The sequence below is a fragment of the Gilbertella persicaria genome (genome assembly GCF_025201335.1).
Source record: "Gilbertella persicaria strain CBS 190.32 chromosome Unknown B0P05scaffold_37, whole genome shotgun sequence".
Taxonomy (NCBI): domain Eukaryota; kingdom Fungi; phylum Mucoromycota; class Mucoromycetes; order Mucorales; family Choanephoraceae; genus Gilbertella; species Gilbertella persicaria.
This window is the reverse complement of record NW_026251998.1, coordinates 146,856-171,578: the sequence shown is the minus strand read 5'-3', so window position 1 is coordinate 171,578 and position 24,723 is coordinate 146,856. Positions and strand designations below refer to the sequence as shown.

The following is a 24,723-nucleotide window of genomic DNA, read 5'->3' as shown; positions in this document are numbered from 1 at the left end:
ATTTTTCGGAGAACCAAGGAAGGCACTGAATTAACTGAGTTTTAAAAGATTTTCGTTCATGTAAGTTGTAGAATGCCTGATATCACATGGAAGTGCAACTAACGAGTTCCCCCCATGCCATTTGATACTATTGGCAGACAATGCTATCAAGTATTTTCAAACTCAATCATACTTCTTTATGCAAGGAAAAGCAGAATTCCCTTTTACATCAAGGGAGACAGATACCTGTTTATTAAAGAAGGACGATCATTTTAAATCGTAAAATGATACTCCTTTATTATTAAAAGTGCATATAGACACGTGTAACATGTCACCTATATAAATCATTCTTTTCTTAAAGCTTCTTTTTCTTCTTATTATGAATCAACCTACAGTAGCTATTATAGGCGCAGGGTAAGCACCATCTCAAGGCACAAACCTTCTGTTTTATTCAGCTATCCTAGGTTCAGTGGTATTTGTGCCTTTGTTCAGCTTAAGACACAACTTGGTATAACAGCTACTGTGTTTGAAAAGAACACAGGTATAGGAGGAACTTGGTTTAAAAATACGTATCCTGGATGTGAATGTGATGTAGCAAGTCATATTTATTCGTATAGCTTTGAATTAAACCCAAGCAAGTGTGGTATTTTCGTTTGACATTGGATTAACCACTCGATAGATTGGTCCAAGACATTCAGTCCTCAGCCAGAAATCTTGCATTATTTAGAGACCACCAGTGCTAAATACAACATGATGGCACATACAAAATTAGGCACTCAAGTCATCAGGGCAACATGGGTAAAGGACAAAAGACAATGGCAACTTGACATCCAACACGGTGGAGTGACTGAGAGAGTTTATTTTGATCTGTTGTTTTCGGCTGTAGGTACATTACAGATACCCAACATACCAAGTGTATTTCATGACTTTAAAGGTCCAGTGGTTCATACCTCCAATTGGGATAGTTCCTTAGACTATCAAGGTAAACGCGTGGCCTTAGTAGGTAGTGGAGCAAGGTAAAAGCAAATTAAAAAAAACAAAAAAAAAAAAAGACTGAGACATTTGCCTTTACTAGTGCTATTCAAGTACTACCTTACTTGGCCAGTAAGGCAGCTGATCTCAGTGTCTTTCAAAGAACAGCTCCTTGGGTCGTACCAAAATTTGTTTCATTTGTGCCTGAAAAAGTCAAGAATGCATTTAGACAGTTTCCTTTCTTGATGACATTCTATCGATGGACCCTTTATCTCTTGGTATGTTGCACTCGAAAACTCAATGGACTGATCGCGTTTAGTTTGAGTTGCTTTGGGTTTCCTTGGGTTATCCTCAGTCATTTCTAGCGCGGTATTTTGAGCACAAGATTTGGCAAGGAAACCAAAACACGTTGGAGAGACTAGGGCGTCCTGATCTGGTAGAGAAATTAAAGCCAGATTATATTGTGGGATGTAAGCGAGGTGCTTTCTCCAATGATTATTATCAGATCATGACACAGCCCCATGTCTCCATAGTAGATGTACCTATCAAACAAATTCAGGATAATACTATCATAGCAGAAGACGGCACTCAAAAACAAGTGGATATTTTGGTCTTGGGTACTGGATTTAAGACCAACCATGGTATGTTGAGTGGTATGGAGAGTAAGTGTAGCAAAATAGCCTATGCTCTGTACCTAACGTACCACTAGTTATCGGCAAACAAAGCCAATCATTGTCAGAACTCTGGGAACAAGAGTTACCAGAACTGTATAAATCAACAACGATCCATGGCTTTCCCAACTTTTTTATGCTATTGGGTCCTTATGCTTATGTAGGCCATACTTCTGTTGTCTTGATGGCTGAAACGCAAGTATAAATCAAATGTAACTCAAACCACTTATGCTTATTTAGGCAAGTGAATTACGCTATCCAATGCATCAAGGAAATCTGGTTTAAATCGAGATGGATTGAACCCAAACAACAAGCACAAAGCGATTATATGGCCAAATTAAGATCTCGGTTTACAGGCACTTCTTGGACACATACATGTACTTCTTGGTACAAAAACCCAAAGGGACAAGTCATCAATCTTTATCCAGGCACAGCGACTCGTTTTAAATGGCAACTGTCTCGATTTCAAGCAGATGATTACGAACAATAAAGCTCGGCATAATGGTTACACATAGTCTGTGATAACAGTCATAAACAAAAAGGATAGGGAGGGGGGGGATGATTTATTTTTTTAACCTTTTCTTCATCATGATGAATCCTATCACAAGCGTGTTGAGTAAAGTGTCTGGTTTACCTGAACCTACACTTCGATTGTTACTCACATTGGTACTGGCTTATCCTACTGCCAATCTATACCACACACGATTCTCGACTCAACATGCGTCCACACCTCAAGAGCGCACTCAATTTATTTTATTATCAGGTCTCGCACTCAATTTTTTTTTTAATGGGTTCAGTATCATTCATACATTGATCACAGTCGGCGCTAGTTATGTTATCTGCCTTGTTGTCGGTGAACAACTCGGTGACCGTAAATTAGCAGCCACAGGTGTGTGGATCTTGAATGCCTTGTATTTGTTGTTGGGTTATTACTTTATGCAGACAGATGATTATGATATCACTTGGACCATGACACAATGTATTTTGTGTTTGCGTATGATGGGATTCGCATTTGATTATTATGATGGACGTCAACGGGTGACCATGGCTGGTCCTGTTCAAACAGGTGAGACGAACAAGACAGCCATCCGAAAAACAGCCGATAAGAAGCCGCCTGTGGTTCTGCCCTTGTCTTTCTTGGCTGACACACCTCTGACGCACCTTCCTACCTTTGTTGAACTTTTGGCTTATTGTGTGTTTCCTTCTGCTTTCCTGGTGGGTCCTCAATTCTCTTATTCGCTATTCAAGAAATGGATCCAAACAAGCTATTTAGACTTGACATTAGAACAAAAAGAGGAAAGAGAGCGTGCTCAAACAGCCTATGTGATTCGCTGTGTTGCTTTGGCCGTTGTCTATCTGGCCTTGCAACAAACAGTGGGTGCTGCTTATTCTACTTCTTATCTGTTGACTGAAGAATACCAGTCATTTGGATTCTTGAAGCGTGCCTTGATTTTTGTTGTTGCTGGTAAATTCGCTTACAACAAATACATTGGTATCTGGTTATTGACAGAAGGTAAGGTTTGTGTGTGTGTTACCCACATCCCCAAATTAAATCCATGTTTTGTGTAGGTGCCACTGCAGCTTATGGTATTTCCTATGAAGGGGACGATGAAGAAGGACATGCTCTCTTTGGCGGTTTAGCTAACACATTGCCTGCCACTTATGAAACAGCGACTTCCATCGACCATATCATCAGTGCCTTTAATATCAACACGAATCTCTGGTCCAAATATTACGTCTTTAAACGTCTCAAATTCCTTGGTAACAAACAAGCCTCTCAATTCGGTACCTTGTTCTTTTTGGCCATTTGGCATGGTTTTCATATCATGTACTTTGTTACGTTTGCGCTTGAATTTCTCTATGTGGCATGCGAACAAGTCCTTCGTGCCCGTCTCTTGCCTGTTGTTCAACCTTATACCAAACAAAATGAAGTGTACTTTTATGCATGGAAAGCCCTCGCTTGGCTTACGTGTCAATTGACCATCACGTATGCTGTAGTCGGCTTTGAACTCCTGAAGGTCGGTAAATCATTCACGGCTTATAAAAGTGTCTGGTTCTTGGGTCATTTGGCTATCCCTCTGATTTTAGGTGCACATCACTTTTTACCCAAACCTAGAGTGAAAAAGACGGCTTAGTTTATTGATTCATTAAAAAATCGTTTTAATCCTTTCTTTTTCTTTTTCTCTTTTTCTTCTGTATGGGTTGATTGGTCAGAGACAGTCGAGAGAGAGAGACTGCTGCTCTTGTTGCTTAAATGAGGAGAAGGTGTACTGACATGTAACTGTGACATGAGAGAGGTGGCCTTATGGATTGATTCATGACTGGGTTTAGGCTGAGAAAGAGGAGGAGGAGGAGGAGGTGCCACATAAGGTGGAATCACAGAAGGAGAAAGAGGTAAAGGTTGTTTGAGCTGACCTAAATGTTCAACAAAGGTAGTAGGACGCAAGATTTCTGTGGTGCCTAGAATGATGTCTCTATTGTATGTTTGTCCAATTTCATAAGCAGATCGAATTTCAGAATAAGTAGCGCCACCAATAACAAACACAATCAATTTAGCACCTGTGGTAGTGCGAGGCATGCCCTATACACAACATAAGATGCTTTTTTCTGTTTTTGTTTGTTTCGACTTACAGAGGTACTGTTGGTTCGTTTGGCCCATGTAGGTTTCGTCGTACGAAGAGAGACACCACTGGTAGGAATACCGCCTTGTCCAGGTGAATCTTCAGAAGAGTCCATATCGGATTGACGTGTAAATGCAAACTGCTTAGGATCTAACGTATTGTTGACATGTGCCTAGAGAGTGTTGATGAGAACTCTAGTATTCAACATACAGTCTTTGCTTTACCTCCATCACTTTCTTTAAAATGGGTATATAGCGAGATAGTTCATAAGGTGTCTCTTCATCCTTGCTTCTTCTCTGTCTTCTCTTCTTTAGAAAAGAAGATCTTTCAGGCTTACGAATACGTGTTAACTTGACACCAATCAAAGGCAGATTGTGAATCGCATCACGTAGTTCACCCTTGAGTTTAGCATGTTCTAGTAGTTTGCGCTTATCATCTTCAAAGATACCTCCTTCTTTCCAAATAATATACAACATCAACAAGCGTGCTTTATCTACCGGACTCACATGAGGATCGTCCAACAAGGGCACCATATCAAGCACAATGGTCTTGGGTGTCTCTCCATCTGCTGTTTCGCCTGTAGCCATATTTTGCTCTAAATTACCTACTGAATTCAACTTGTGTCTTTCAAAAAACGACATGCATTCTTGTGCAATGCTCAAATGAGCCGAATACTAAGATACAGTCAATACATAAATACGCGTTTGACCATGACTTACTTTTGCCTTCATGTCTTGGAATTGAGGTAAATTGGTCAACATGTCCTTCATTTCCTTGAGACTCTTGGCAGAATCTTTTGTGGGGTCTCTGTCGCCTGTGGCTGCTTTGTTCTCTGCCAAGAATTCATTAAACTTCTCAATCAGATGGTCAGAACACTCTGCAATATGCATATGTCGAATGGATCGATACACGTTATCTTCTTCGTCCAACACAACCTCTTTGGTGCCCATACTGCCATCTGCCTGATTGAATTCATACGTGTATTTGATACCTGTGTCTGTGGGTTGCACATCAAGTAAGTCATTGATCATGGCTTGGTACGTAAATTCATGCAGTAAGGGTGCTACAGGGTCAATGGATCGATCCACAATCAATAACGTTGCTCTTGGTTGAGGAGGATGACGAGGAGGCTAACAAGTATGTAAATATGTAGGATGCCCATGCCATTCACTTACAGGGAAATTGGGGTTAATGCGGCAGAAATAATCAATTTCTTTTTGAACAATGTGTGCTAATTTAGCAGCAGGAGAAGCTTGTATGCCCTCCATGGGTGCCTGATAACGAATGATGGGGTCCTCACCTAGTGTAGCACATACAGAGAGTAGCTGTTTATAATTTAGGCAAATGAACACATGCTTCTAGGTTACCTGTTTGGCCGTGACTCGAAGGGATGCTTCAGGATCTATGTCTCCAAAGGTAGACAAGAAACTAGTGGTAGGCTCAACAGTAAATACTGAGGATTCATTCACTAAGTCGAGTGAGTTTGAATTGAATTGATCGTGATCACTCACCCATAAAGTCAACGTAGAGTTCTTTTAGGCTCAAGACATATTGTGAGGCACCAGTTGCCTTGAGTCTCTTGTTCAAATCTGCAAACACCTCATCACTAAGACCTAGTCATGATCAATCCCACGTTGATACAACACTTCTTACCACTCATGAAATGAACATGGGCTGCTTTATAAGTGGGTGGTTTTGTAGTAAAGTCATCTACCAGTCTCAAGATAGATTCACGACAAGGTGTTAAGAAATAGATGGCTTCTAAAGAAGGATAAGGTTGACGCTTCTTTTCAATGTTCTCAACCACTATAGATGTAAATAACGTATCAATGTGTCTGTCTTACATGTCACCTATAACATATGAATAAATCAAGATGGGATCCTATCCAACTTACATTCTCTTCAAGAATATCATACATCTTGCAAGCAGCATTGATGATCTGAATACTTTTTGAATCAACCACAATAATCTTCCATTTGCCTGGTGGCTGGATAGACCTGATGGTGTCCATCAGACCTAATCAAAGTAAGTCATCACTCATGTCTTTAAGAAGCTTACGTTTTCGTATAATCTCTGTGATATTTGACATGATGGTTCAGAGAGAAAAAGAAAATTAATTTGAGATAAAAACTCAGTAGTTAAAAATCCATGTGGACAGCATCAAAAAGAGGATAGGTCATGTGACTTATTGAACTGCTGAACAATCTTCAAGGAAAGGACTTCTCTAGATGCCTTTATTGACTAATAAGTGTGGTATTGATGGCCCAAAGCCTTATGAAGTTGATCAACTTCTTTTTCATCCGTTTCAAGTACTTGAACGATATGTTGTACACCATTGTTTTGTTCTTCCAATATCTAATAGAGCCTAAGTAATGGGGTTGATAGGGTATCCTTAACCTACCTTTGTTATACCAGACATGTCTTCTTCACTCACAGCATCCCATTCATCAACACCATCAATTTTACCATACTTTCTCCCAGATTCCTTAATCAATTGCAATTGAGCCCATAGTTGACTTAATTTGCCATGGAATTGTTCTGAACGCTCTAATTGATCCTGCATGCCCTCAAGTTGTGCACGCATCTTCTCTTCTTCAGGTGTAATACTCAAGCCCTTGTTACGCAACACTTGAGCATATTTCAATAACTAGTAAAAGACACTGAGTGACATCATAAAAAGGATGCTTTCACTTACTGTAATCACACGTTGTCTTGTCTGCATATGTCTACGTTTAGATTCTTCTAATTTGACTGCTGTTACTAGCTGATCTTTTCGTTGAACTTCTTTTAACAATGTTTGAACTTCGGCCAATTTAGCAGTATGAGCTTCACTCATCTTTTGTTGTTCTTGCATACGTTTATCAACATCTTCAAATCCGACAGCCAAGGCAGGTACCATGGTCTTTGGATCTGGATTGGCTGCCTGAGCTGCATCCCATGCTGCTTGATCATGATCTGCGGGTTTTTGATACAAATGCACTTGGTCAGCAGGCACCACATTATAAAAGTAATGTCGAAAACGGCAATTGGGTGAAGCAGGGTTCCACCAAGACTTTAATAGAGCAAGTGCATGCCATACATTATCAGGCTTATAGTCTTCACTGGCAATCGAAAGTTGAAGCTTAGCCCGTTCTTCTTGATCGACTTGAGTCAGTAATTGATAGACTTGTTGTGCTCTTTGTTGTTGGTTATTGACGCCTGTTGTACCAAACACATTGGCGGTAGGTTTGTTACCAAAAGATAGGTTGGCGCCAAAGCCTGTATTTGTTGTGCCAAACAGACTGGTGGTGGGTTGTGTTGAGGTTGCAGATGTTCCAAATGAGAAACCAGTAGAAGGAGCTGTGGAAATAGCTGTTGTAGTGGTTCCAAATGAAGGTGCAGTGCTTGTGGCTGCCCCAAACGAAAAACCAGTGGAGGGAGTAGAAGTTGTTGTCGCTGTTGTTCCAAAGCCACTGGTAGGGGCTGCTGGCTGAGAAGTACCAAATGAAAAACCGGTGGAAGGAGTAGAAGTTGCAGGTGCTCCAAAACCTGTTGTTGTTGTTGTTGTTCCAAAACCAGTGGCAGGAGCTGCTGGCTGAGAAGTACCAAAACCACCAAACGTACTTGTAGTGGCAGGAGCTGCTGGTTGAGATGTGCCGAAGCCACCAAAAGTATTTGTAGTTGCAGGTGCTCCAAAGGAAAATGACATTTGTATAAAGAAAACGCGTTTTTGTAAATTCCTCTGTGATTTAAGAAGGAAAAAAAAAAAGATTGAAAAGCAGGTCACTCATTTTTTTTTGTCCAAATCAACTCTAAAGACGACCTTTATGTTAGTAACAAAAAAAACAAAGCTTTTTATGAACCGTTGTCTTTTTTCCCTTATGGAAGCACCTATTTGGCTGGTATCTTTTTTATATGAATATAAGTGATGTACTATTAAGCTGCTTATCCACACAGATCGTCATATTAGATAGGCTGTTGGCTTCCTAAAGCTAAAGAAAGGGATGTTTGCGTATGAAGATGTTAAAGTGCGAAGGAAATGCACTCCAACTTTATGATAGATACTACATGAAAGGTGTCCATTAGCATATGCATTCAACATGTTACAGATTACTATATACTCACAACTCCAGTTGAATTACCCGTTTTCTTTTTTCTATAGTAAAATATACATTCAGCTTTAAATCTACAATTTTATTTGCATGGCTCAATGAAATCTCGCGAGAAAAGTCCCAATTTCAATGTATATCTATATGCCTAATTTAAAGCATTTCTTTGTGTTGCTACATGTCTTTTGAAACAACTCTTTGATTAATGTATAGTTAAAGAAAGGAAAAACATGAGAACAAAAGCACAAATTGGGAGGGAATTTCACAGATAAAAAAAAGCTGCTCATATCGCTTAGGAGACATTAAGCATGCAAACGAAACCTAAGCGAAACTGGGAAAATGATTCTGGCCAATCAAAAGAAAACGCAACCAAAGCATAACTAAAGTGTACTTATAACTAATCATGAAAGGTGGAGATAACATTGTCAATTCGTTGCTTTAAAGAGAAAAAGTCTTTGATTTAGGACTCCAATGTCCCTGACCAAGGCACTCAACAACACCCAGCCCAGAATTAAAGTAGCGCATTCTTTTTTTTTTTATTCATAAAAAAAGAACAAACGTCACGTAACCATGCTTTCTTATTCTCTTTCTTTACAATGACACTCTTGAACGGGCATTTACCGATTTTCCAAGAAAGATCTAATTCAAGACCCATCTCTGCATCATTAGATTCATCCCAACTTGCTTCATTCTTGAGTGAACAAGCACGTATTGAACGCCTTTCATCTACTCTTCTCAATAAACACAATGCCAACCCATTGCTTTTAGAACCCATCACCCACGAGTTATTTGAGGTCTTCAAAGATCTAGACGATGTTGATATGGATAACATACCTACGTCCGAAGACGCACCTATGCTCTTGTCAGTGGATCATTTGGATATTCTGGAAGATTCAGATACAGAGACAGAGCCTAAAGACTCAGGTCCTAAAGGGATTGTGTTTGATTTATCAGCTTATCGAGAGAGAAGAAAGGAATTATCAGAGTTTAATATGAGTGATTTGATGGAGATAGAAGAAGAAGAGCAGGGTAATTCAATACCTGTTTCTAAGCAAGTAGAACAGACTATCGCACCTGTAGAAAACATGCCATCAGTACCAGTAGAAGTACCATCAGTACCAGCTGAAACACAATCAGCGCCACCACCAGCAGTGCAGCCTTCTGTACAACCAGAGCAACCTTCTGTACAGCCAGAGCAATCTAATACTCAACCAGAGCAACCTTCTGTACAGCCAGAGCAGTCTAATACTCAACCAGTGCAACCTTCTGTACAGCCAGAGCAATCTAATACTCAACCAAAACAACCACCCACTTCATCCACAGATTCAATTTGGTACAAACAGGATCAATTCAGCACAGATCTATCAACAAAAGGCACACCTATTTACGCATACCCAACCTCTATCATTCCCATCTTTAGCACACCCGACCAAGTCCAAGAATCGAATGTGATTGTCAGCGACTCTCGCGCTCAAGCCTCCATGTTCTTCAACACCAATTTCGACAGAGCCATTCAAGCACTCAATTTGCCTACTTCCATGATTGACCTCGACTACAAAGAACAATGGTCGCATTCAGGCAAAACTTGTTTTGTGTATCATTTACTTCAACAGCTAAAAGACCAAGATTTGTATCTGGCCATCATCACAAAAGACATCAATGACGAAGCTGTTTTATGGGAACTGATCCGTGCAGATCTTCGGTTGTGCTGTACACGATTGAATTATGCCTTGGACGATACATGGGATGGCGAATATGGTGTGGTTGTCAGGACAAAACCACAGCCCATGTCAAGATCCTCACAAGCAGTCGGAGAATTCAATGCTTCTGTTGATATGGTGTTGTGCTTGGATGTGCGTATTGCCCGTAAAAGAGACGTGTTTGAGAAACTCCATGGTACGCAAGGACAACCACCGCCTATTGTTTGGATGATTGCCTTGGGTTCAGTAGAGATGAAAGCATTTGAATTGCTTAAGAACTATAGCATGTCTACTGCTGTCTTCAAGTCAGAAATATTCAAGACCTTGTTTACAAAGGAGAATGAATGGCCTGATGTGACAGCCTATGAAACACTGAACGCTCAAGTGGCTGCTAATGTTGCTTCATGGCTATCCCACAAAACAGAAGAATACCAATTTCGATCGACCATAGAATTGCCTCAGTCGTATCTTCTTGGGTATTTGCCAGTACAACAGATACATATCTTGGAAGATGGTGAGATTGAAGACATGGATATCAGTTCAGATTCTGAAGAAATTCAGGCTGATCCTCGCGATCTTGTATTACAAGACTACATTTATAAAGTAAGTCAAAATCCAATGCTGCCTTGTACTCACACATACTCCAACAGGACTTGTTACCTCACTATACGATTGTCAAACAACCCTCGAAAGAATTACCCAACAAAGACACACTTATATCAGGTATGTATTTGAGGTCCATAAAACATATACATATGCCTGACTATATTTTGTTATTAGATAATGGTCAATATGTGTTGAATAGCATAGTAGAAGATTATAGTAAACAAGTAGAAACCATAAGACATTTATTTGAAAAAACACTTGAAGATTTACAACACAAATACAAGGAAAAAGCAAAACTAGCTATTCCAAATATCAAAAAATAATAAAGAGCGCTTATTCGAAGCGAGTACGAGGAAAGACTGTTTGACCAATAAGACAAGTAACTCTCTTCTTTTCTGGTGTGTATACTTCAGCATGCACTGTGTACTTTCCAGGAGGAATTTCTTTAGGTAAAGAGACTACTTTGGTAAACGTCAATTCACCTTGAGGAATAGGGCACTTTTCATCCACTTCTTGAATTTTGTCACAGAAATCAAATGTCTTTTGAATCAATTTGACAACACCATACTTGACAATGATATCAACAACCGTACCATTAGGCACAGTTTCGGACAAATAGCCCTTGAAATCAATCTGAAGGTCTTGTCCTTTGACTGGAGGATCAGGCGATAAACCAATATGGTCAATACTATGGTTTGTGAATACGTATATGATGGAGACTCGTATTTTACCTTAAAATGTCTTTATCATCACCACAACTAGTAATCAATTTAGTAGAATCACCCAAAGTAAATCCAACATCATCCTGTTGAACCACTAAACCAGGCAAATAGCTAGCATTGGCTAATCCAAGCACAGTAACAAGTACAAGTGTTAAAGTCGGTAATTTCATCGTAATAAAAGTAAAAGAAAAGAAAAAAGAATGTCGTAATGACGGAACACCAATTAAATAGACCCCATGATCATGATACTGCGATTTTATTTTATTCAGTCAATATCTGTACTCCATCATCATCCACTAATAACTATAGGAATGTTAGTTTAAATAAGCTAAGAGAGAAACAAAGGCTTACTGTATGTTCAAATTGTGCACTTCTGCCTCCGTCGACTGTTGAAATGGTCCATTGATCTGGCCACATAATACCTGTTGCTGATCCTTGGCATAGAATAGGTTCCTACATGTCATCAGACACCATGACTTGTTTTGTTACTTACAATAGTAAATGTAGTGCCTGATACCATACTGCCTTGTTCATCATTGACTACTAGAAATGAATAAACAAAAGACATGATTGAACATACCATGATGATAGATCAAGGGTAAACTATGGAATTCTTTACCAATACCATGTCCTGATAATTCATCAGATACAGTAAATCCATGCTTAGAAGCATGTTCACTAGACCCTTGTTTAAGATATGCAGTGTCATAACATACACTTACCAAATCACTCTGCCAATCTCTTTATAGGGAACACCAGGTCCACAAATAGCAATGGCTTTATCTAGTGCCTCTTTTGTACATGCTACCAATGCCTTTCCTTTCTCATCCACTTGTCCTACTAGAAAAGTAGCTGATGTATCGCCATGATAGCCATCCAAATAAACCTATGCCGATGTGTCAGTTATATATGTGTGTGTGTGATAGTCAACGCACCTTACCGTCACATCAATGTTAATCAAATCACCTTCTTTTAATGGTCTATCATCAGGAATACCATGGGCAATCACGTTATTGATAGAAGTGCATACACTCTTGGGGAACCCCATGTAGTTGAGTGGTGAAGGATAAGCACCATGATCTACTATAGCCTGATGAAGAACACGATCGATCGTATTGGTTGTGATGCCTACTTGACACATGGTAGAACCAAGTTGTAAGATCTTTTTGGCTAATTGACATGCTGCATACATCTTTTGGTGTTCTTGATCAGTCTGGATCATGGCAACATCAGGTCCCCAATGAGAAGAAGTGCCTTGAAATGCATAAGGTGGATAAGCAATATGAGAAGGAACAAGACGACGAGGCATCTGTCTCACGTTTGTGATTCCTAAAGAAGCAGGCACAAGTCGTTCATAATGACCCCAATGAGGTTTTATGTTGCCCCGAGGATAAAACAAAGATCGCGTCGAATGAAACTGTCTTTTGAACATGTTCGTAAAAATAATAAAAGAAAAAGAAAAAAAAAAAATATAGTTTATTTATAAAAATCTACAATCGCCAATGATCCAACCTATTAAAATAAAGAAAGAGGATAAGCATATAACTCATAAGAAACTAAACTTACTCTGGTGTAATCTTGACATAAATTAATAAGAACTTGAACAAGTCGCCTTCTACAGGAACCAAAGGAGGAATAGCATAAGGTTCTTTGATACTCAAATAATGTGTAAAGATATGGATAATGATCTGAGCATCTGTAGGCATACCCTGCGCTTTAGGTGTAAAACGATAAGCAGCCATACGATGACTAGAAGCCAGTTCCTTGATACGGTCCATGACATACTGTCTTCCTTCAGGGTTAGCATAACCATTGATGTTGATGAAGTTTTCAATTTCAGGAATATTAAAAGCAATGGTAGAGGTCTATTATCATGAATAGGCTATTCATCATCAAAAACTAAACTTACATGAGGCATCATCAAAGAAAACATGGCTGTACTAGGAGGACAATTGGCTAAATTACGGCCTGTAGAAGCAAGGATTTCATTATAGATATGAATGGATTCAGCCAAAGGTTTAAAGATCTTGCTTAATAGAATCTATGCAATATGGATCAGTCATAACACACAAAGATATACTTTACATCTGTCATTTTATCATAGTGTACACGCGAAGTACGATCATTGAATTTATGCCAGTTTTGTTGAAATTGAATCATTTGTTCAATTCTGAAGTCTTCTACTACTTCAGCAGTAGGAGACAAGAACCACAACAGACGTTCACGGTGTTGAGAGGGTTTGATAGGAGGTCGAACACAAGGTGTATATTGAAGTTTAGGCACATGAGATGGTTGTTCTTGTTGTTCTTGTTGTTGTTCTGTCATGACCAAGTTGTTTGTCATCGTAATGGGCTTAGTACAAGTAGAATGAGCATCATTGGTAAACAATTGCCTAAGTTCAGCTTGGGCTACATTTCTTTGCTGAATACTAGATTGATCTGTTGTTGCAGATAACATTTGGTTAAATACAGTATGAAAAGAATGATCAGGTTCTAATCCAGTTTTGGGTTTAGCGTGTGGTAAAGTGTAAGAAGGTTGTTTTTGTGGTTTGTTTTGAGGACTAGAAAACAACTTCATAAAGGCTTCTTCTTTTGATTCTTCATTCACTACAGGTGTAGTTGGTGTTGATGGTACAGATGGCGTTGGCTTGTTTGAGATGGATTCTAAACGATGGATGAATAAGCGTGTTTATCATTCTTTGTCGTTTACCTGATCGAATAGAATGCACAAATTTTTCAAGTGCAGTTGAAAGAGGTCCAGCAGCTATACAGAGTGAGATAACATACAATAAATACATTCAATCGACTTACTCAAGTAGTATTGTTTAACAGGAAAAGCAACAAAGGATAAGAAAGGGTTTGCAATACCCCTAGAGGCATACCAGATATTAATAAAAGCAATCATTGAAACAATTCTTTCTAAAGGGCATATTAGGTCAACAGTAACAAAATAAGCATGTACTTGCCTGACATCACCACAAGGCGTAAACTCAACACGTATTCAAGCGCACGCATGTTCCATGCTGTGGCGTAGTAATTGACCAAGAAAAAAGCCATCAGTAGCAGACTGTTGGAGGCAAGAATGTATGAATTATACGATGAATAAGTCAGCATCATATTCCTGTTTTGTATCTTAAAGAAACGCGTTTAAGAATATGCAACGAAAAATAAAGCACTCGCACTCTACACTCATAAAAATTCGTTGATTTTGTGACTGTGACTCAAGTCACGTAGACAATTGGATCCTCTCCTCTCTCCTCTCTCTCCTCTCTCCATAAGCCACTGAGAAACCTCCTAATGGTTTTTTTTTTCTTTTCTTGATAAAAGAGCGCAGACATAATAAACAGATGGTCTGTTCTCTTGAATTTAGAGACAATTTCAGTTTACCTAATATTGCATGAGACATCTAAAGATGGCATTCTTTTCAAGGGAAACTTCCAACGTCTTCTCTTCCATTCCAACAGCAACAGCTCTTGCTACATTGATACTCCTTTCGAACTTATCGCGAGGTGTATCTTACATCAAGCTCATCTTTATCTCTTTCTGTGAAAACAGATGTAATACCATCTTGTATGACTCAACCCACATGAGAAAGACAATGACTTGGTTAGAAATCAAATAAGTCAAAGCTTTATTTGAGAAGGCACACCTATTCACCAAGGATGAACTAGATGATGCATGCGATTGTCTTCGATGACTCATTGACAATATATCTCCCAAGTCGAATACTCTATTTGCTTATAGATACAGTCCAAATCAATTGAGCATACATCCCCTCAAACGCGAAACCATATTATCTTTTTTTGCAAAAGATGGTTTTCCTTACAAAGCTTCAAAAGAATGAAACACATCAGAACAAACCGCTCTAGTGCATAGATTCGAGACGATGTACAGTTAAGACACACTCTTTACCCTTTTGTAGATAAGACATACTGCAATAGATGTAGCCAAAAAAGTGAGCTATTATCTTTTTCAAAAAGTACCTCCTTCTTTCATTGCTAATCCAACAAACGTCGACTATAACAAAATGAATAAAGACGGCAATCTTAAAGAAAACAATTGTCAACCTTACTTTCCTTTGGCTTTCCAAGTCAAATGTGTCACTGAAAAGGGACTATTTTGCATGCAAGAATTCATTTTTAGACTAGAATAGGTGACCATTTTCTAACTGTAGGCAAATGCCCAAAGCAACACAGTTCTCGTTTCTTACGAATTACTCAAATAAGCTGTTCTTTTTTAATTCACTAGTGAGACGACAACATGCCATATCAGATGAATGGTGCATTGCTTTCGTTCTACTTGACTGTAAACTAAAGGAATTCAAGTTCAGTGTATGTTCATGCAGTGACAGTGATTCTTTTTAAAAAAAAAAAAAAAGGCACTAAACGGGGTTTGAAAATAATGTGCGAGCAGTGCGAAGATACAAATTCACTACGAGAGTTAAATCAATGACAAGCTGACAACCCTATAATCCCTCTTTTTAATCCATAGTACATCATGGGTACGTGCATCAGGCATCCATCCATCCATTAGATAACATGTTCTAACCGTCTGTTTGATTCTCTCTTTTTTTATTCTAGCTGTTGGCAAGAACAAGTAAGCAATCTTTTTTTTCTTATTCGACATGGATGAAAGTGCGTGATTATTAACCTTCATTCACCATGATAGGCGTCTTAGTAAAGGAAAGAAGGGTTTGAAGAAGAAGGTGTAAGTAAACAACTTTAGCATATGAAATTGAACGAGTGGACAGTACTTGATGTGTTGGATTTTAAAGCGAACAATACGACATGACCTGTGCAACACATGACAACACTCATTCGAATTTCTATGCAATACTCTTTTATCGAGAACACTTATTAATTATCTTGTGTAGTGTTGATCCCTTCACCCGTAAGGACTGGTACGATATCAAGGCTCCTTCTATGTTCGATGTCCGTCAAGTCGGTAAGACTCTTGTCAACCGTACTCAAGGTCTCCGTAACGCCAACGACTCCCTCCAAGGTCGTGTTGTCGAAATGTCTCTTGGTGATCTCTCCAAGGACGAATCTCGCTCCTTCCGTAAGATCCAATTGAAGGTTGACGAAATCCAAGGTAAGAACTGTCTTACCAACTTCTACCGTATGGACATGACCACCGACAAGCTCCGTTCTATGGTCAAGAAGTGGCAATCTTTGGTTGAAGCTTTCGTTGATGTCAAGACCACTGACGGTTACCTCGTCCGTCTCTTTGCCATCTCCTTCACTGCTCGTCGCCGTAACCAAATCAAGAAGACCACCTATGCTACTTCTGCTCAAATCCGTCAAATCCGTAAGAAGATGTTCGAGATTATGACTGAAGAAGCCTCTGCTTGTGACTTGAAGGAATTGGTTGCTAAGGTTACCTCCTCTGCTTCTCAATCCGCTCAAGATGCCATTGCTGTCCGCATCGAAAAGGCCTGTCAAGGTATCTACCCTCTCCAAAACACCTACACTCGTAAGGTCAAGATCCTCAAGGCTCCCAAGTTCGATGTCTCTGCTCTCTTGGCTCTTCACGGTGGTGCCGCTGCTGCTGGTGATGATACTGGTGCCAAGGCCTCCAAGGACTTTGTTGAACCCACTCCTCAAGCCTCTGTCTAAATAAAATTAGACTATTTTCTTCAATCAAATGTATTACCATCTTGTGAAAGTATTAATAGTTTCTATGACGTATTTGCCTTTTCTTTTCTATATATTGACTGTGGCTTTCAAATGAGTGTGTAACATCATAAGGAGAGTGAAAGAATTGGTTGTTTTCATAATAAAGGGTTGAACGGGGTCCCTCACTTTTTATAGGAGAAAGGTGCTCTATAAATAATGAATTGTAATAAATTGCAATATATATGCTTTAATCAACCGATCAAGAAAACAACTATAAATACAGACACTATATACATCATATACCTTTTTCCCTTCAATATGTTTATTATTCAACCATATATCCTCAACATACATCATCACAGTGGCTATAATTTTTGCCCTAAATGTGGCGTCGATATTACTCAATTCTCTCATGAAAACCATTGTCCCCACGCCAACCACTAAACAAGAAGAAGCTGTCAACTCCATTCGTTTTTATATATATATATATACCCTATTTATGTCTATATGTAGTATGTCTATGCCATTAAAGTCTAGTTTTTTATTTATGTACAATCCTATTGTTGTTATTGTTGCTGTTGTGCTTCTTCTATCTTGTTTAACCACACATGTCGAGTTGAATCTGTAGAGACGAGGAAAGTAATGGGTGATGGAGAAGTATCTTGTTTGTTTGAAAAACTAAGAGGAAACACATGGGTCTTTGTTTGTGGAGGAGGAGTCATGTCAGAAATACTGTTCTGAAAAGTACTGGGCGATAATTTACTATAGATATGTGATGTACTGAATGATTTTGTGGGGGGAATAATCACTACAAGAGCATAAATATATATATATATATATATATAAACAATCAAAATAGTACACTTACCAGAATGTGGTATAAACGCATGTAAATGTTTGACTAGAATAGGTTTTTGGTATAGTTTATAATAATCAAGTCCATCTTGATGTTTAATCTTGCAAAACACAAGGTAATGATCAAACAAAAAGACTTGAATATCCAGTAATGAAGGTATGACAACATGGTTTGTGTTCTTGTTTGTGTATTGGCCACACTTTTTCATTTTGCCTCTCATTAAGAGTTGACGTTTAGGATCAAGTAAATTCAAGTTCTATTGAGATGAGTCACATACATTCTAAAAAAAAAAATATTGAAGCTTACATGTCCCTTGGGGGCTAAAATACGATTGGATATCTGTTCTAAATGAAATGCATTATCTGATAAACCTACTCGCTTATTCAATTGAACCAAGAACCGTGTTATCTTATCAATCACTTTAGGAATATCTTGATAGTCTTTGTGCTCTTTAGGTGTTAATTGATGAATTGCGTTTAATAACAGGTTATATCGTCCCAGCCTTGAGGTAGGTTTTGTAAGATAACCATTTAACTCTAGTCTCCTTGATTCAGGTTGTCTTTCCAATTTCTTATGCATAGTGAGTAACACAGTTTTTTTTTTGTGGGGACCCTTACTTCTACAAACTGTAAAAACTTGGGATTTCTCTTCTTTTCTAATTCGAATGTATGTTTGCCAATAATTTGATGTGCACCATAAATCACAAATGGTTCAAACCCTTCAACATGTTCCAATAAGATATCACCAATACAAGGTATCACAGAATGTTTGTCTTGTCTTAGCGTGAGATCTTTGGACAAGTTTGTGCTGATGCGTTCAATATCTGCCCAATTCCAAAAGACATCTGTAATAAATTCATGTCTTCTTTCGATAGGTATAATATCACCATGTAAAAGAGGTTCAATCCAAAACTAAATGAAAGCGTTGAGTCATTGGAGAAAACAGTTGGTGTCTTACATCTTGAACATAGTGTAAATCTCTTGTGAAATCATCCTCTGTGTAAATGAGTTCATAAATGCATTCTTGACGTTTTTGTTCAATATCATTGGTGCCCAATACGATATTCAAAGGTACAGAATGTCTCCATAAAGACCTTAGCTGTAACTAGGTAAAATGATAAACAAAAAAAAATGAGTCAATACAAAATACCTCTTGTTCTGTCCGAAGAAAATAAGAACTCAAAGGACGTTGTACATTCTATTCAATAAGTATGCTGTAATGAACCATGAATGACCCAAACCTTGTTTTTCGTCATTTTTCTAGGACAACTGATGCTATAACACGGATTCTTTCGTGTGCAAGTAGGCGAATAGCAATCCGTAAGAACAGAAAATACACCATTGATCGGTAAGGTTTCGCAAATCGATGGCACTAATAGACCTATTAGATTTTTTTTTCTTTCTTTCTTTCTGTTGCAAGTGTTCATATACCATGCTTTCGATTTGACTTTTTAAGTGGCAATAATTTATTGGAACTGGCAGTGGGTAATGCATCATAGACTGTATTGTTCACATATTGGAACTGATAAAGTTCAATTTCCAAATCCCTTAGACGATGGTCATAATTGACATGATGAAAAAACCCTTGGTTTTCAAGTGCACGTCCCACTAATAAGGCCAAATTCCGATCATTTGTATTCAAGATTTCCAGAATACAATCCTAGTAAGGGACATCAGTAAGAGAAAAAAAAAAGAAGACGAAATCACTTACCACAGCTACTGATCCACTAAAGACATCATGATATTGAATACCGTCTTTGAAAGCAATAGCAGATAACTGTATTCTCTTTAGAAATTCGCTGGATACATGCGATAATAAGGCAGTATAGACAGTCGCCGACTTTTTTTTATCTGTCCATTTGTTTTTTCGTTTTCGTAATTCCTGACTATAGATAGATGTGCGCTTTCTAGTATCACAGTTATTATTGGTTGTTTGTAGACGAGAAAATACATTTTTTAGTCTAAAGAGGGGTTGTGACATATCGTTCCATGATTGTGCTAATGGACTCGATGTATCATCTGACGGTCTTCTTTTTGTAGGGTTGTATCTGTGAGTTGTGTCCGATTTACTTTGTTTAAGACGACCTAATTTATATTGTGAGTTTAAAAAAATATGCTCTCCCCTTTTTCCCGCTCCACACGCCCCCCCCTTTATGGCTCTATTACCAATAAATCTTGGTATTCTTTGAGATGGCTGTTGTGGTTCTTCTTCAAAAAGAGTGTCCATAAAGAAATCAGAAGAACTGCTTCCACTACTTTGACTACTGTTGCTTGTCTGTATCGTTTGAGAATCAATTTGAATAGAAAGTGGTGGATTGGGTCGGTTATGTTTTTTAGGAGATAGAGAATTCATTGATTTGCTGTTATAGAGTCTGTTGGTAGTATGGGGTGCTGTTGACAAGTCCATCATACTTGCGTGTCTTTTCGGTTGTTCATCTTGTTGTTCGGATCTTAGTTTGTCTTGGTAGACAATAAGACTCTGACGCCTCACAGGTAAATTTTGACGAATATAGCTGTCTTTAATTTCTTCAGTGATTTCCGATGTATCCTCTAATGTCGCCATTTTATTTTTTTAAGAAAAGAAAGAGAGAAAAAAAGGGAAAAAGGAGAGAAAAAGAGAAGCTATTTAAAAGAACGTGCGTTTCATCATTGTTACTAAAAACAGTATGGTAACTTGGTTTTCCTCTTAATCTTTGTGAACATAAACACTATCCAAGCCAATATTTACCCTCCTCTTCTCTTTCTCTCTCTCTTTCTTTTTCTCTCTCTCTCTCTACTCTGACTATCACCAACGGGCATTTAAATTCAAGCGACATTTTGTGCTCCAAGTTATCATCCTCACCAATGTATGACGTATAAAATGCGCTGTATTACATGTTTGTTTATTTAAATAAAAAGAATTTACAATAGTGAATCTAAATTACAAAAGTTATTTTTGCTTGGGTTGAACATTCACACGAGCATTGACACGACGAGGATCCAAGGTCTCGGGATCCAAAGAAGGCAAAAGGTAAGAAATATCATCCCAAGGATGTCTGTAAAGACCTTGCTTCAAACGCTTTTGATCCAAATGATGACCAATGAAACCAAGGGAACGACCAAGCACAAACAAACCGTTCAAAGTACCGATACGCATGTATTCTTCAGCTTCATCAGGAGTGAAAGCACCAGAACCACGTAAAAGATCAACAAAAGAGACAGCAATACAACCATCAACATTCAAGATCAAATTGTCTTTCTTGCTTGTGGTGATTTCTTCAACCTTTAAGGCGTAATCGAGAATAGGTGTGTTGGGGAAGTTCTTCTTGACGTATTCCTTGACCAATTCGACACGCATATCAGGGTTAGTGCGAGATTTAATCTTGTGACCAATACCAGGGATCAACTTGTTTGCCTTACGCATAGAAGTGACAAATTCGCGAGGCGTTAAACCACTGTCATAAGCCTTGGTGAAGTTGGTAGCAGCACCATCAAGAGCACCACCAAAACGTTCACCGATCGTCAAGAGACCAGACACAAGAGAAGAAATCAAGTCTTTACCAGCACGGGTAGTAATGATTGTGTTCATGGCCTATCCATCAACGTCAATATCCCATTCTGTTTTAACATCTTTATAATACTTACACCAGACACAGCAGGACCGTGATCAGCAGTCAACATCAAGACCATCTCAATAAACTTACAAGCATAGTCGGGAAGTCTACGCTTAAACCACAAGAGAGAAAGCACACCACCAATACCAAGATTTTCTGAAAAGACATCGGTGATTCTCATACCTGCATACAATAATTCTTGACCTCTGTCGTCCACAATGGTGGAAACAAAACTAGCAGGCTTACGGACCAAGCCAAGTTCTTGAGCCCAAGAGTAATCAATAGGGATCTTGGGAATTTCAGGTTCAGCCTTAGGATGAATCACACCGTCCTTGACGAGTTTGTTGTAAGTGTCAGCTAGAGCCAAAGGCATCTTTTCAAACGTCTCAGGCACAACAATACCAGCAGCACGCATAGCATTGTTCTTGGCATCAGCAGTTTCCAAGTCAGAGTTGGCCATGGAACCAGCGTGACCAAATTGAACATCGGTCGTGAACATCTTGGCACAAGTACCAATGGCCCAAGCGACAATAGGCTTCTTGATAGTACCGTTCTTGACAGCTTCGATCACACGGTATTCTTCAACACCACCTACTTCACCAAGCAAGACAAGCATCTTACAGTTGGGGTCTTCTTCATAACGCAACAAGTGGTCAATAAAGGTAGAGCCAGGATAACGATCACCACCAATAGCAACACCTTCATACACACCGTCGGTTGTACGAGAAATAATGTTGTTCAATTCGTTAGACATACCACCCGACTTGGAAACATAGCCAACAGAACCAGCTCTGTAAAGCTTGGAAGACACAATGTTATCCATCATACCACCCGTGTTACCAATCTTGAAACAACCAGGTTTGATACCACCTACAGTGGCAGGGCCAATCACAAGGACCTTACGAGCTTCTGCTTCATGCAACAATTGACGAGCACGGCGTTCAGGTACACCTTCAGCAATGATGGCAATGGTCTTGATTTGTTCAGAGTAGCTAAAGATTTCGCGTGTAGAATCAAAGACGGAACGACAAGAAGCAAAGTTGACAACAACATCGACTTCAGGGAACTTTTCAACAGCATCTTTAAGAGAAGTAAAGACAGGAATCAAGGTTTCCTTTGTACCCCAGTAGAACTTTTGAACATGAGAGCCACCGAAAGGATAGACCATGGCAGCAACAGAAGGAGTCTCACGCTTACACATAAAGTCAAAGTCAAGCATACCTTGAACAGCACGGGGTTGCATACCATACACAAAGGCACGCGTCTTGGAAGTGAAGGGGCGGTACCATTCAGTTGATTCTTCTTGGGTTTGTTCAAAGTAGGTCATGCGTTCACTGGGGTTGGTAGGTGTTTGGTTGTCTTCAGCAATCGTAAGCTTAGGGGTACTAGTGCCGGAAGGAGTAGCAGAGCCAAAGATTTGGTCTTGGAACAAGTTACCAGAAGAAGCATTAGAATTCGATTGGAGTGTGGTAGCCTTGCCTTCTAAAGCCAAAGGAACAATTTCAGTAATGTGAGTTTCAGGACCAAAGACTTGGATTTCGACACCAAGTGTTTCACCCAATTGACGCATGGCACGAAGACCTTCTTGGTAGTTGGGACCACCACGACGAATAAAGATACGGACCTTGTGGTTAATAAGGGGCTGCTTGAATTCAGTCAAGGCACGAATGATACCCTTGAAGGTAGTAGCCACATTGGTGAAGTTGGCAATACCACCACCAATAAATAAAAGTTTACCTTCAGGTTGAACATCACCACGAGTCATCAAGTCTAAAATGGTCTTGGCGTATTCGTAAGTTTGAGTTTCGGTAGGGGCACCAGAGTATTCACCATAGTTGGCAAGTTGGTCAGCATAGCCCAAGGCAGCAATGGCATCTGAATAGACAACAGAGGCACCACCACCAGCAACCATGGTCCAGATGCGGCCATCCTTGTTAAGCACAGTCAATTTAAGAGAAGCACCGGTCTTTCCATCTAATTCTTGAATGTAAGCTTCTTCACGTGTCAATTCACGGCCAAAGGGAGCGGGAAATTCCATAGGTGGTCCTTGATCCACATGTTGTGAGTCAGCAGTAACAGCAAGACCAATGTTTTGAGGGGCTCTGGCAATAGCCCACTTGGGGCCAGCTTCAAATTCAGCTGTCTGATCGAGTTTAGCGGCTAAATCGAGGTACATGACTTGAGGAGTTTGGCCTTCGACAGGGTCAGTGACGACCAAGGGGTTGATTTCAAGGTAAGTAAAATGAAGGTCAACATAGACAGCATAGAGACGACGGATAAAATCAACAAGTACATCGCGCTTGAATTCAGGCACATCCTTCAAGAGAGTTTCTTTGATCGTTTCGGATGAGGGGAACTCAGTATTGGCAACAGGAATCAAAAGCTTCAAGGCCTTGGCGTCCACATCACCCACTTCAATACCACCTTCATGTGTAAAGAGAATATAGTCACCTTCACGAACAGAGTTGATACAGATATAGTATTCAGTGTTATCGGGGTGGGGAGCAAAAGGTTCAACCAAAAAGGTTTTGAGAACACCAGTCGTTCTTTCAATCTAAGGTTATTATCAGTTAGATATGCGCGATCAAACCTCCAAATATAGTAATTTCATCTAAATTTTTTTTCTGTCTTTTTTGAACGAATCTTTACCTTGATTTCTTTGCCTGCGCGTTCTTCAATCCACTTACGAGCTTCGGGCCATTCCTTGTTAAGAGCCAAGAGACCATGCTTTCCTCTACGCTTGATCAATTGATCGGGCTTGGCAACCAATTTATCTGTCAACAACCAAGGATGTGTTTGTTCGAGATTATCAAGTTGTTGCTTTAAAGCAGCATTAAAAGCAGCAGCATCACCCAAAAGAGAAGTGTTTACATTGATATGAGCCAATTTAGTAGCAGCAGGAGTAAAAAGAGAAGCACCTTCTTGTTGACCACCTACAAGAGGTGCACGCAAAAGATGGTGAGCTAACAAAAGCTTACCATCATATTCTCTGATGGGTTTGGCAGACATATGATAAGTACGAAAAAAAAAGAGGGATGAAAAGATGAAAAAAAAAGAGGAAGCGAGAATTGAAAAGCTTATATGTTTATTTATTTAGAAGTTGGTGTGACTCGCTATCCGGGAGCCATCAATTAGATTCCTTAAATGGTCTGCCGCCGAGGTCTAAAAACTGGTTTAGGACTTTATGCCGCTTCCCTCCTAATCTCTGTTAGCTTTGGCTGTATCCCCAACATGGTAATTTGGGGAAGCTTAAAATAGCCCCCAGTAAATGCATCATCAAGATTGGGGGGGGGGGAATATA

General features: G+C 39.3%; 12 protein-coding genes across 12 annotated transcripts; 5 read left to right on the top strand and 7 right to left on the bottom strand.

Moving 5' to 3' along the window:
* Positions 1 to 88: 88 nt before the first annotated feature.
* B0P05DRAFT_553109 (putative flavin-binding monooxygenase-like protein) lies at positions 89 to 2,133 on the top strand. Its single transcript, XM_051579537.1, has 7 exons — positions 89 to 393; positions 444 to 613; positions 659 to 995; positions 1,055 to 1,229; positions 1,271 to 1,613; positions 1,661 to 1,817; positions 1,863 to 2,133. The coding sequence occupies exons 1-7, from the start codon at positions 359 to 361 to the stop codon at positions 2,110 to 2,112; spliced, it is 1,467 nt and encodes a 488-aa protein (XP_051432228.1). The 5' UTR covers positions 89 to 358; the 3' UTR covers positions 2,113 to 2,133.
* Positions 2,134 to 2,180: 47 nt separating this feature from the next.
* B0P05DRAFT_475613 (MBOAT, membrane-bound O-acyltransferase family-domain-containing protein) lies at positions 2,181 to 3,757 on the top strand (the record flags this gene model as incomplete). The annotated part of the gene is made up of 2 exons (XM_051574852.1): positions 2,181 to 3,087; positions 3,192 to 3,757. 2 exons carry the CDS (start codon positions 2,181 to 2,183, stop codon positions 3,755 to 3,757), a joined length of 1,473 nt encoding a protein of 490 aa, XP_051432227.1.
* B0P05DRAFT_514851 (Sec1-like protein) lies at positions 3,754 to 6,668 on the bottom strand (the record flags this gene model as incomplete). The annotated part of the gene is made up of 11 exons (XM_051575678.1): positions 6,344 to 6,668; positions 6,139 to 6,269; positions 6,088 to 6,094; positions 5,897 to 6,049; positions 5,755 to 5,856; positions 5,611 to 5,711; positions 5,419 to 5,568; positions 4,963 to 5,373; positions 4,468 to 4,917; positions 4,254 to 4,415; positions 3,754 to 4,203 (listed from the first exon to the last, which is right to left on the bottom strand). Exons 2-11 carry the CDS (start codon positions 6,253 to 6,255, stop codon positions 3,754 to 3,756), a joined length of 2,103 nt encoding a protein of 700 aa, XP_051432226.1. The 5' UTR covers positions 6,256 to 6,269; positions 6,344 to 6,668.
* Positions 6,344 to 8,022, bottom strand: B0P05DRAFT_553078 (nucleoporin complex subunit 54-domain-containing protein). The gene is made up of 3 exons (XM_051579536.1): positions 6,940 to 8,022; positions 6,646 to 6,891; positions 6,344 to 6,599 (listed from the first exon to the last, which is right to left on the bottom strand). The coding sequence occupies exons 1-3, from the start codon at positions 7,930 to 7,932 to the stop codon at positions 6,486 to 6,488; spliced, it is 1,353 nt and encodes a 450-aa protein (XP_051432225.1). The 5' UTR covers positions 7,933 to 8,022; the 3' UTR covers positions 6,344 to 6,485.
* An 858-nt stretch (positions 8,023 to 8,880) lies between these two features.
* On the top strand, positions 8,881 to 11,328 carry B0P05DRAFT_621088 (uncharacterized protein). Its single transcript, XM_051583438.1, has 3 exons — positions 8,881 to 10,635; positions 10,683 to 10,755; positions 10,813 to 11,328. The coding sequence occupies exons 1-3, from the start codon at positions 8,929 to 8,931 to the stop codon at positions 10,959 to 10,961; spliced, it is 1,929 nt and encodes a 642-aa protein (XP_051432224.1). The 5' UTR covers positions 8,881 to 8,928; the 3' UTR covers positions 10,962 to 11,328.
* B0P05DRAFT_206205 (ML domain-containing protein) lies at positions 10,870 to 11,806 on the bottom strand. Its single transcript, XM_051573221.1, has 3 exons — positions 11,712 to 11,806; positions 11,370 to 11,663; positions 10,870 to 11,326 (listed from the first exon to the last, which is right to left on the bottom strand). The coding sequence occupies exons 2-3, from the start codon at positions 11,528 to 11,530 to the stop codon at positions 10,972 to 10,974; spliced, it is 516 nt and encodes a 171-aa protein (XP_051432223.1). The 5' UTR covers positions 11,531 to 11,663; positions 11,712 to 11,806; the 3' UTR covers positions 10,870 to 10,971.
* B0P05DRAFT_475472 (methionine aminopeptidase, merops subfamily M24) lies at positions 11,622 to 12,669 on the bottom strand (the record flags this gene model as incomplete). Its single annotated transcript, XM_051574841.1, has 6 exons — positions 11,622 to 11,663; positions 11,712 to 11,813; positions 11,854 to 11,903; positions 11,941 to 12,038; positions 12,083 to 12,246; positions 12,301 to 12,669. The coding sequence occupies 6 exons, from the start codon at positions 12,667 to 12,669 to the stop codon at positions 11,622 to 11,624; spliced, it is 825 nt and encodes a 274-aa protein (XP_051432222.1).
* Positions 12,670 to 12,768: 99 nt separating this feature from the next.
* Positions 12,769 to 14,514, bottom strand: B0P05DRAFT_553068 (uncharacterized protein). The gene is made up of 7 exons (XM_051579535.1): positions 14,326 to 14,514; positions 14,171 to 14,278; positions 14,070 to 14,123; positions 13,446 to 14,023; positions 13,270 to 13,401; positions 12,927 to 13,225; positions 12,769 to 12,872 (listed from the first exon to the last, which is right to left on the bottom strand). The coding sequence occupies exons 1-7, from the start codon at positions 14,474 to 14,476 to the stop codon at positions 12,851 to 12,853; spliced, it is 1,344 nt and encodes a 447-aa protein (XP_051432221.1). The 5' UTR covers positions 14,477 to 14,514; the 3' UTR covers positions 12,769 to 12,850.
* Positions 14,515 to 14,692: 178 nt separating this feature from the next.
* B0P05DRAFT_553067 (uncharacterized protein) lies at positions 14,693 to 15,224 on the top strand. The gene has a single exon (XM_051579534.1). It carries the CDS (start codon positions 14,757 to 14,759, stop codon positions 14,979 to 14,981), a length of 225 nt encoding a protein of 74 aa, XP_051432220.1. The 5' UTR covers positions 14,693 to 14,756; the 3' UTR covers positions 14,982 to 15,224.
* A 518-nt stretch (positions 15,225 to 15,742) lies between these two features.
* B0P05DRAFT_553065 (40S ribosomal protein S1) lies at positions 15,743 to 16,976 on the top strand (the record flags this gene model as incomplete). Its single annotated transcript, XM_051579533.1, has 4 exons — positions 15,743 to 15,860; positions 15,940 to 15,955; positions 16,028 to 16,066; positions 16,233 to 16,976. The coding sequence occupies exons 1-4, from the start codon at positions 15,857 to 15,859 to the stop codon at positions 16,972 to 16,974; spliced, it is 801 nt and encodes a 266-aa protein (XP_051432219.1). The 5' UTR covers positions 15,743 to 15,856.
* Positions 16,977 to 17,499: 523 nt separating this feature from the next.
* On the bottom strand, positions 17,500 to 20,472 carry B0P05DRAFT_553060 (uncharacterized protein). The gene is made up of 10 exons (XM_051579532.1): positions 19,996 to 20,472; positions 19,541 to 19,914; positions 19,261 to 19,489; positions 19,071 to 19,201; positions 18,980 to 19,027; positions 18,788 to 18,934; positions 18,448 to 18,741; positions 18,137 to 18,400; positions 17,843 to 18,086; positions 17,500 to 17,782 (listed from the first exon to the last, which is right to left on the bottom strand). The coding sequence occupies exons 1-10, from the start codon at positions 20,390 to 20,392 to the stop codon at positions 17,541 to 17,543; spliced, it is 2,370 nt and encodes a 789-aa protein (XP_051432218.1). The 5' UTR covers positions 20,393 to 20,472; the 3' UTR covers positions 17,500 to 17,540.
* Positions 20,473 to 20,690: 218 nt separating this feature from the next.
* B0P05DRAFT_553058 (citrate synthase-like protein) lies at positions 20,691 to 24,467 on the bottom strand. Its single transcript, XM_051579531.1, has 3 exons — positions 24,072 to 24,467; positions 21,454 to 23,976; positions 20,691 to 21,400 (listed from the first exon to the last, which is right to left on the bottom strand). The coding sequence occupies exons 1-3, from the start codon at positions 24,429 to 24,431 to the stop codon at positions 20,759 to 20,761; spliced, it is 3,525 nt and encodes a 1,174-aa protein (XP_051432217.1). The 5' UTR covers positions 24,432 to 24,467; the 3' UTR covers positions 20,691 to 20,758.
* Between the last annotated feature and the right edge of the window lie 256 nt (positions 24,468 to 24,723).